This window comes from Henckelia pumila, chromosome 4 (genome assembly GCF_033568475.1).
Source record: "Henckelia pumila isolate YLH828 chromosome 4, ASM3356847v2, whole genome shotgun sequence".
Taxonomy (NCBI): Eukaryota; Viridiplantae; Streptophyta; class Magnoliopsida; order Lamiales; family Gesneriaceae; genus Henckelia; species Henckelia pumila.
The window spans coordinates 218760105-218771006 of NC_133123.1; the positions used below are offsets into that span (position 1 = coordinate 218760105).

At 36.1% G+C, this 10902-nt stretch overlaps 1 protein-coding gene across 3 annotated transcripts; it reads right to left on the bottom strand.

Annotated features, from left to right (window-relative positions):
• Nucleotides 1-332: 332 nt before the first annotated feature.
• Nucleotides 333-6738, bottom strand: LOC140860388 (uncharacterized). Of its 3 annotated transcripts, XM_073263395.1 has the most exons (6): nt 6612-6738; nt 6260-6486; nt 5806-5929; nt 2797-2911; nt 1161-2198; nt 335-923 (listed from the first exon to the last, which is right to left on the bottom strand). In XM_073263395.1, exons 2-6 carry the CDS (start codon nt 6420-6422, stop codon nt 684-686), a joined length of 1680 nt encoding a protein of 559 aa, XP_073119496.1. In that variant the 5' UTR covers nt 6423-6486; nt 6612-6738; the 3' UTR covers nt 335-683. The 3 variants fall into 3 exon arrangements, with proteins under 3 accessions (XP_073119497.1, XP_073119498.1, XP_073119496.1); XM_073263396.1 differs by lacking the exons at nt 5806-5929; nt 6260-6486; nt 6612-6738 and adding an exon at nt 3346-5760 and having other exon boundaries at nt 333-923; XM_073263397.1 differs by lacking the exons at nt 5806-5929; nt 6260-6486; nt 6612-6738 and adding an exon at nt 3350-3369 and having other exon boundaries at nt 334-923.
• Nucleotides 6739-10902: the final 4164 nt, after the last annotated feature.

Below are 10902 nucleotides of genomic sequence, written 5' to 3' on the forward strand. Positions count from 1 at the left end.
AGCCAACTGATTTATCCAGGATGCGACAATTACCGTCTACTTATTAAGGCTGAAGCGTAACACACCAACAGCACCAGATGCTCAAACGGATACCTCCGATAGCTGTCTCCCCGGAGATGTGTAAACAAGCTATTTTTTGGATTTTAGCCATTACTTCATAGACTTGTCTACTTCGCCTTTCTCTGGGGCTGTGCGACATTATCAATATTTTAATTAGATGAATATTTCTTTTCCTTTTGGGGGAGGGAAAACGGAAGATTTGACTCAAAAAATATGCATGTGAAGGCTATATGAAATAAACTTGTGATAAAATACATTCCCTTCTCCATCACTGTAAAAAAAAAATAATAATTATCGTAACAAGCTAGGAATTAAGGATAGACATGTATCAAAAAATTCGAAGATACCGTCAATCTCAATTCCAAAACAAGATGTAGAATTAGCATAAACAAATTTGAAGTGCCCATCTCACATTCAAAAGACGAGGATCATATGTTCCTTCCATGTACATGATAGAGTCGCTACACATGACACAAGATTTGTATGTGTGCATATAAATTTACATTAAATCATATAGGATAGATCTTCAGTTAGCTTTTATCAGAGGTAACAATTGCAGCCCTCAGCGGTCAAACGTACGGGTAAAACTGTGGATATATATGATTTGTGAGTCAATAAACCCTTCACCTTCCATGTAAGCTGGAAGGAGAACGAATACTTTTGCTACTGCTTACTTCATCATATGCTCCGGGTCCATCCACGCACAGGGCATTGTTATTGACACTCATTTCTGAACTGGCATTACTACTCGTCGCAAGTGGAGAATCTGAGATGCTAACAGTCCTGCTTCTGTTCGGCCCAAATTTAATAGAGGATGCGGGGATAAGTGAGCGTGGATTGCCTGGAATGGTTCGCCTTATATCCTGCTCAATGGTAAAGTGCATATATTACTTGTCCAGAATTGACATGCCTTAAATTTATATTGACCTGAATACTCCTATGGAATGCATTCACAAGTAATGAAGGCATATGGTTGGAATGTGCTGAATGCGGACAGAAAGTATTTGCAGAATATACAATATGAACACCAGTATTTTTGTTGACAATCGAAATGTTCAAGAAAGATAAAAAAAATAAAAAATAAAAAACAGTCAACATACCATGTGTCTTATGGCCATATCTAAAGATTTCTTCGAGAGATTTCTTCCAAAGCCTGAACTGTCGGGAGATGAGGACTTCCCAGATAGGTTTCTGAGAGGCGAGAGTTTATCATCTTGCTTGGGTGGAACCAGTTTCCGCATATTTATTACCCTTTCAACCATTTTACTCCCAATAAGAACAGGGCTCACATTGTCATTAGCCTTGGCATGCAATCTAGTTAGAGCAGGCACTGGAACAGAGCTTCCACTACCATGAACTAGACCATTAGGGGGTCGTTTTCTTGATGGAGAACAAGATTGTCGCCTAATCCTTCCGTTTGAATTAGGTTCAATTGATGTTGATCGAGAGCTCAGTGCTCCAGGTCTACCTCTAGTGGCTGAAAGCGGCCTGTCGGGTAACGATGTCCTTAAATTTGGTGGGGCATCAAGAGAGAACCCAGGAATATCTGAAGGCTTCCATGGTCTGGGCTTCACACTAGGAGAATTAGACCGAGGCATCATGGGATTCTTCACTGCAGTGGTAACTGTCTTGTCAACCGAAGAGGTTGGAGATTTGAGTGAAACTGCAGATGTGCTGGATGGTACGGTTGGTCTACGAGTTGGAGTTGCGGTCCTAGGCAAGGACTTTGGTGCAGATATACTGGGTCTGCTTGTAGGTGTTGAGGATCTTATGGAAGATCTCGCAGTGGGGGTCGAAGATCTTGGTGGAACAACTGGCTTTGCTGAAGTCAACGTGGGACGAGCAGTCGGGGTCGCAGATCTTGAAGGTCTGGATGTCGCAGTTGATGTTACTTTTGATGTAGTTGAGGGTTTAGTTACTGTTGATAATGTTCGTCTGTTTGATGCTGGGGTTGAAGTGGACCGAGATGATGTTGAGCTTAGAGTTGGGCGGGTTGGTGTTGATGGTCTTGATCCAGGACCACCCCCAGAGGAGGATGGCCTGTGGAGCCCACCAGTTGAAGTATTCAACCCAGAAGATGAATTCAGCTGTCTCGAAGATAGATTGCTCCTCGCAGGTTCTGGCATGGGATTTGCTAGCTTCAGCAACACAATACAATTAGCAAAACAAAACCAGTTCATCATCCTCGAGGACAAACTTTAAGGCACCCATGCATAATATAAACTAAAGCATGCTGACAGTTGCAAAGGGATTAGCCAGCTTCAACAACACAATACAATTTGCAAGGCAAAACAGCAGTTCCTCAATGACAAATTTAAGGCACTCATGCATAATGTAAATTAAAACACACCAACAGTAGCAAACGAATACATTTGAGCATCATGCAATTTCATTTTCTATTGCAACTGGTCTACAAGAGCAGAATGCAGGTTGAAGTTTCAAATTTCTTCTCAATTAGTTTCGACTTTCTGAGCTATAATCTGTATAATTCGATGCTTGTTGATAATGAAAGGTGAATTATCAACAAAATAAACTTCTAACCAGCCACCCGAAATTCAGGCGGTAAATTCGAATTTATAACTCGTCGGAACTACTGAGTTGTATTCTACAGATACAAGACAGATGTTAATTTTAATTTTGATTCTGATTAATACCATTTTTCAAATTGAAAAGTATTCCATCTGTTAAAACAAGAGAGGGCCTCCCATGTATGAAACAAAACATAATTTAGCTTACTCTAGACTTTAGAGATGTAGGTCGAGCTTTCTGAGCTCCCAGCTGGCTCATAACAGTTTTCTGTGACTCCATTTCTAACGAAGGAAAAAGAGGAGTGCCTGGAGGCGTTAAAAGCCTGAAAACGAATAAAAACCTTAGTGAAAACCAAAATTAACAGGAAATTGGATGATTTTGGCGTGAAATCAAAGACTACCGGTTCCATAACGAATCTGATAGAAAATTAACAACGATAAGGCTAAGCTTTTTTCAGATTTGAATAAAGCAAATAAATACTCAGATTCAAAGTTATATTCAGTGTGCCAAAGTTATAAGAGTAGCGGTTATTAGTCAATAATGATATGACACATTATAAGGAATAAACTCTTGCATGTATATGAATAACTAGTTAGCCACCACTTGATTTCCCAAACTGTTGAATGAGTGTATGTTAGGCCAATTGTTCCGTTACCGAAATTGACAGTTGTGAAGAAGAAACTAGCAAAGGGGACGCAGAGAATGCAAAATCAGTTGATAAAGGAGATAGTCAAGCCGTAAGGGGATTTCACAAACCTACTGATGTAAAGGAAGAGGTTCAACAGGTCATACGCGAAGAGATGAATAACTCTGGATTCATCAAGGATGAGTTCGGATCTGGGAGTAGAAGCATACAAGCAACTCATAGCAGCGTTAAAGATGAACCCAACAGATGGGCTTCAGAAAAGGCGAACAGATTTGAGGAAAAGAAACAAGCCCAGAGACTACTAGATTTTATTGGGATTCAACAGATCTACCAGATGGGTTGGATATCAAGGATTGGAAGGCACCCAAAAATCAGCGGCATAGAGTTGATCGGTCGATACAGTGGACGGAAGGCCGTGAAACCATTTGAATTTGTGGTTGCGATGATGCAGGAGGAGAGGGCGGAAGAGTTGCGCAACATTCGCATGGGGTTTTTGCGAGCAGAGGCACGTGATGGCATTGAAGGACAAAACATGGGCTTTACTGTTTGTAAGCCCACATATAAAAGTTGGATGGGGGAAAGAATGGCCCATGGCCCTGTTATATTTCAGAGGGTCAGCGGATTCAATGGTAATGGGCTGGGCTTCAGAGACTTTCTCTACAAGCAACCATGTAGTGGGTATACAAGAGAGGCCCAAGCCCTTATCCTAGAATATTCATATTAGATGAACGGCAGTCCAGTTGCTAGTCAAAAAGCGAAGGAGGGGCAGTGGGTGACGATAGATGGTTGGGCGCTGTTGTCAAGGGTCCACAATTCAAGGCTTGTAATTGTCAATGGTAGGAGGGCGTCAAACAGTGAATCAATTGCAGAAGGAACCACTAGAGCTCAAATTCGTAACTCCAACCTTGAGGACAAGGTTGTTTTGAAGAGGGTGGTATTGTTAGGCCCAATATACCAAAGGCCCAAGCCCTTATCTTAAGACTCATCAGAAGGATCTAGATGGGGAGAAAAGAATAAATAGAGAAGAGATAGTTAGTTAGATTATTCACGCTTATTGTATTTGGTTCTTACTAGCTTGTGCTAGGGTTGTTACTAGCTTATGCTAGGGGCAAGGAGTTATTCTTCTTGTAAAGTGTGTTAAGAGATTTAGATCCTAACAGTGTAAGTAACCCAACCCTGGTGATTAAAATTGCAAGTTGCCCTTTGGTACAGTAACATGACACTGAACAAATTCGGAGTGCAGCATCACAGAACCTGAATTGTGACAGGACTAATCAGCATCAGGGGGAAATTTGAAGTACTGAGGAGAAAAATGAATCCACAAACCACACTTCTTACGATATCAAGAAACACAGAGAGATAACAAAACAATCTATTAAGCAGGGCATACAATAATAGTCACTGCAGCACTAGGTAACAGGATCCAATTGTTATTCATCATCATGCTAGTTGAGATAGGGAGAAATCTTCAACCAATATTTTTAACCAAAGAAAATTAGACTATTGACATCCAAGTTCAGAGAGCCCCTTAGGTTTAGTTTCTAATACAATAATTAAAAATAAAAAAAACCTAATAAGGAGTGTTGAATATTCTACAGAAGAATGCAGATTAATCAACTACAGTAAGAGTGTAAGACAAATTTCATCTATTCCAATAAGAAAAACGAAAGGGTCAATTTTCGTCAAGTTCATCCAACTTCATTTACTGTGTTATTTATCTTCTAAATTATCATCTCATTACCCAGTACAAGAGTCAAAAGTTAAGCAATTCCTCTCTGCTTTATGAAGCTAAGATCATTCTTCAGGAAAGCATATTCTCATGCCCGGAAAACATACCTAATCATCTACCATATCTTGGCATGTTGCTAAACTAAAATTATATATCACATGTTGTCCCTCGGGAGTGTGAGGAAGGCTCTAGTCTTGTTCTTTTCAAGTGCTAAAGGGTAGACTATTTTTCCCAAGTTGTTACCTTTGGAATAAGGTGCTTGTGTTTACTTCAGAGTTCTGCTTAGCATTCTAACACCACCAGGATTCCTATAAGTTTTCTGCCTGCAGTGTAGAAGCTTCATACAACATACCAGATGTTTTTATTGATGGAAGATCACTTGAAGGATATCGAAAGTTAATTACAAACGTTACATCTCGTCATTTGACAGGCTTGATTGCATTGACACATACAAAACTGAGCTTCGTTCAAACTAAAATAGACAAGTCAATTCCAAGTGGATGACACCACCAAGGCTACGAGAAACCTGATTGCATACATTATTCGGGAAAAAAAATCCACAAATAAAAGATAACAATTACATATTACGTTCATCACCTATGAAATGCAAACCTCTTCACAAAAAAAAATAATTAATTAAATATTTCAGTGTTAACTCGGAACAAGTACATCACAACATCCCGAATTCTGATTTAAATTTACCATTTTTTATATAATTTGGAGGGGGAAATCACCATTTGTAAACTCGGCGTGGCAGAAGCTCAGAACATTAAGGTCAAATCACAATATAGTAGAAAATAGAAGTGTGTCGATAAATCCCAAAAGTTATGAATGCAATTACCATTCATAATCATTTTTATCATTGTCCGAATTGAGAAAATCATCAGCACCACTCTTGTGGACAGGTGCGGGTGCAACTCTGCCTGAAGTAATATTAAATATCGGGGAGCTACCAGTTTTTGGTCCTGAAAATATACATGAACGGAGAGAAAAAACAGTTACTCCAGTAAGAATACGAAAAAAAAAAAAAAAAAAAAAGAAGGAAGAAGCAAAAAGCACATTTAATTAATAAGAGAATCCAACAAGTACAGATTTTGCCAAATAAAAATCTTAACTTCAGTAAATCTTTAATCAGACATTTAACAGCATCCACAAATTACGAAATCCAACAAAATAACTAACAAAGAGAGTCACCCTAAAATCAATTAAGACCCACTCAAGAACCTCCAAACAACCACTGATTCAACACAAAAAAACAAGACAACTACTTCCAAAAGCAAACTTCATTAAAATACCGAGTGGGGCGTAGAAGTCGTCGGAGTCCTGAAGGAGAAGATCATCGCGTTCCTTCTCACGCTTCCGCATTTCACGAAACAGCGCCAAGTCTTCGTCTCTGCCATCCTTCATCCTCAGATTCCCCATTCGCAATCTCTCCGGCGCCCTAAAACTTCGATTCATCCCGAAACGTAAACTCAAATCATCCGAAGCTCGAAAAACCTAGCTCCTCCTACAACACGATCTCCTGATCAACAAACACAGCGTCAGAAAATTCGGAAATCAAGGATCCGCGAAATCCAGCTGAAAATCACTGGACATTTGAGATTCTTCGCATCAATAACCAATGAATTTCCGAGAAAATTCACGTACCTGTAAAACCTAGAAAGAGAGAATGAAGAAGGTAGAAGCAAGAGAGAGAGAGAGAGAGAGACAGAAGAAGTGGAAAATGGAGGTGAGACACAGTTGGTGAAAGATGTTGAAGGAAACACGAATCCGGTGGCAGTTTTGCCCTTTCTCATTATCAAATGAAGTGAATATTTATATATTATTACTTTCATTTTTGTTAATCAACTTCAGTGTGTTTGGACGTCTAAAAAATATAATTTAAAATTGAATTTGGATTTAAAATTGATTTGAATTTTAAAATCCATGGAATTGAAATTTTATTTTGTGTTTGACAAAAAGTTAAAATATATTTTGTAATTTGATAGTATAAATTTTGGATAAATGATATTTTATAAAAAAATTATAAAAAAAAATTAAAATTTATTAGTAAAGTATATGAATTTATTATTAAAAATAATTTTATTGCTTTATAAACTCAAATCCCGTGAAATCCCGTGAAATCCGACCAATTTTGTCAAGATTTCACTTAACTAATTGAAATCCTATGAAATCCCATCAAATATCAATCCCGTTTTAAAATCTCAACTTGCCAAACACTAAAACGGTATTTCCAATTCCAAATCCCACCAAATCCCATCCAATTCCCATGATCCAAACACAGTGTTACGATTTTAGTGTCAAATATTATGTTATAAAAGGTGGACAAACAAATCTACATTTACATTATCTATAATCCTTTTTTTTTTAAAGGAATCTATAATCCTTTTTTAAAAATGGTTTAATGTGAAAATAACACAACGTTTCGGATTAATACATATTTTGATCTCTCTTGTTTCTCTCTTTTCCTAATTAGTCTTTTTTTTTTGGGCTGGCAGAATGATCCCTAATGTTTCGTAATTATTCTCAATTTGGTCTCTGCCGTCATCTTTTCGTTAAAAAATAACGTATATACGACCCGTCTCTCTCTTGAAGCTTCATAAATGGGTTGATACACATTTTGGTCCCTCTAGTTTGCCATTATTCTCAAAATAGTCTCTCTTCTGTTCAGGCCGCTAAAATGATCTTCAATGTTTAGTAATTATTCGAATTTGGTCCTTCTCGTAATCTACAATTAAAGTCTAACAGAAATTCAGTCCATCTCCCTTTAAATTTTTTGAAACAGTATTTGAAAACGATTTTTCGCAAATTAAAAACCATCAGACGAATGCACCAAATCGCAAGAACAACAAAGTCTAAAGACATTAATTCGAAGCATATCAACGATTCATATAAGGTAAGTCAATGATATTGGCATTAAAGTGTTCAACGAAACATCAAACCATTGTATAGTATAATAATCCGATTCTTCTATTTGTGTGTTACTGTAGAATTATATAATATTTCTTTTCGAATAATATTTTTGAACTTCTTTGCATGCAAGCCAGTTATTCTTAAACTCAAGAGTTATTTGATTCAAAAATTAATATATATTGTGTTATAATAAATAAGTTTTCAAAGAAAAATATCAAAACGTGTGATTTTGACAATGAAAATCCATGACAAAATTGTTTTCAAATAGCATACTAGCGAATAACAAGCTGAAATTGTTGTTTGCATTTAGTTAACGTTTTATCTTTGTCGGTGATATCTCACGAGTGATCTCATCATATGCTTAGGCTCAGTTCGAGTCCATAGCCAAGAATCAGGGCTCGGGACCAGCTCTAAGCGGTAAAGTCAGGCAGTCAGCCCATGAGAGTATTTACCTGAAGATGGGCTTTCTATCTTTTAGTTTTTAATTTCGAGATGACGGGAGGGACAAATTTGGAAAACATTAAAAAACATTAGAGACCAATTTGGCAGCTCAAAAAAAAGAGAGACATTTTGAGAAAAAACGATAAACAATAGGTACCAAAACAAGTGTTATCCCCTACGTTTCATACTTGCCATGAAAAGTAATATTTTATTCAATTGGTCTTGTTCCAAAAAATTGACTTTAGAAAGATTGAACTGGGGACAAGGGAGTGAACCTCGGGTGAGGAGAGTACTCCCTATAGGCAAGGAGGGACTTCCTAGTTAGAAGGCCTGATCCGAGGTAGACATCTGGCTCTTTCTTTGGGAAAAACCCAAAGGGGACGGTCTCATATGAATTTTTGTACGTATTAAAAAATATATATTCATAATTTGAACTTGAATAGATCTATAATCTTAAGATATTTATAACAGTGAAACATGTCGACCCTAAATGATGTATACGAGAAATTACCATAAATGATGTACACACACAAACTATATAAATATCATTTTATTTAATTACAATTAATTTTTGAGTCCATATATATTTGAAAATCTCCATAAATAATATTATACTAGTCGCACCGCACACACAATTGCGTGTGTAATGTTATATATAAATATTATGTTCTATGTGTATATAATATAAATTTATTTTTTTCAAGTATTTGATTTTTTATTTTTTTTGCAATTTGATAATTTTGTTGCGGGGATTTTTTTTAAAAAAAATTAAAAGTGATAATACCAAGAGACAACTAAGGTGATCTTTCTTTATATTAGTAGAGATACGTGACCGATAATTTTGGTTATGAATAAATCTAGCAAGCAAACTAGATCAAGTAATAGTAAATGGAAGAGGAATCCAAGTATAGATCCCACAGAGACTAATAGATGATTACCAAACTATAATAATTTTACTTAATCTAGACTAATTAATAAAAGGTGATTGAGTTTATTTAACTAAAATTTAATTCATAAGTAGCACAATATAAAACTCAAGTTTATTCCAAATTACGGTGAATTTTCTTATTTTATTTAATTAGATATTTCTAGAATTTTCCAAACCTATTCAAGTTAGACGGATTAATTATTTCTAATTAATTCTAATCAAACTAAAAAACATTAATTAATAATAAAAATTCAGTTTTCACCTAGAACCGCACAATGAAATCGAATACTATTTCTAGTTGATTTAACCTTGTGTTAAAGAAAAAATCAATTCCTAATCTTTCTACTTATAATCAATCAAAAAATCAAGCAAATAATTGGCCAAATCATTCACAAGAACAACATGAAAAATCCAACAATTAATAATTAAAATAAATAAAAAATCCTAAACAATAATCTACGTGTTCAACATAAATCAGCCTCGGCCCAATCTCGCGGCCTTAATCGAAAAGGAAAACTACTCCATAAACAACAACATAATTCAAAAAGTAGTTTTAATCATTAAAAAAAAGAAGAATAAAGCAGAAGAAGATGGAGCGTTATTCAATAGCCTTCAAAATTTCAAGCCCTAGCCGCCGTCTTCAAAGATAATCTCAATGCCCCATGAAAATCTGATAAATATATATATAGGCCCCTAGAATCCATGATCTTTTTGTTTCCTTTTCAAGAGTCCATCCGATATAGAATTCTTCTCGCGATCGCGCTCGAGCGGTAAAAAAAATCCCGCTCGAGCGCATAAACCTCTGTTTTGCTGCTTCAGTTTTCATCGATCGTGCTCGAGCGGTAAAAAACCTGCTTGAGCGCATAAAGTTCTGTCTCAGCTCTCAAAATTCCCCTTTTCGCACTCGAGTGGTAAAAAGTACCCGCTCGAGCGCAATATTTTCTACCAAAATCCTTATCTTTTTCATCGTACCTACAAATAAACCAGGATAAACGAGAAGTAGACCACATGCACAAATACTCAATAATTAAAACATAAATAACCCTAAAAACATAACAAATGCATGCAAAATAAACTCGAAAATAACACAAAATAATAAATAAAACACACTTATCAATATGTTTAGCCCAAAATAAAATTATTTCTCGGTCCAAATTTAGTAAGATACACCCGACCTAATTTTCGTAAATTATATAGTCTAATTGTTGCGGCCCATAAAAAATATGGAAGTCCAAGCTTGGTGAAATTCTACGGCACAATGTAATTCAAAATTGAAACCAAGTCAAAATATCTTGGAATAGTGGGAGAGAGGCATGACCCATGAATTAAGGATGTGAAGTAGTGGGGAGTTGCCCAAACATTGAAGAAAATTGGACAGCAGCCATTTTGAAAGTCATTCACAAACAATCACAACAGATCAAGCTCCAAAAGCTCTCAATTTTCAGCAAATATTTATGAAAATCTACAAAACTTCATCATTTTTCTTGTTATTTTTAGAATTTTCAGTGCACATTTCAAACACTTTTTCTTAGTTCCTTCACGTCTCTAGAAGCATACTTTTGTATTTTTATGGCAAAAATTTGTCCATATTCCATTTTTAATAGCAACGTTAATGTTTCGATTGTTGTTAAGAATTTTTCTTCATTATTTCTTGCA

Bases quoted from the DNA above. Each gene is read 5' to 3' on its own strand.
- LOC140860388 (XM_073263395.1), bottom strand. From the start codon at position 6,422: ATGAATCGAAGTTTTAGGGCGCCGGAGAGATTGCGAATGGGGAATCTG. The intron at 5,930-6,259 runs GTATTTTAATGA...GTATATTTTCAG, and splicing joins CGACTTCTACGCCCCACTCG to GACCAAAAACTGGTAGCTCC. The intron at 2,199-2,796 runs GTAAGCTAAATT...GTGTTGCTGAAG, and splicing joins CTACATCTCTAAAGTCTAGA to CTAGCAAATCCCATGCCAGA.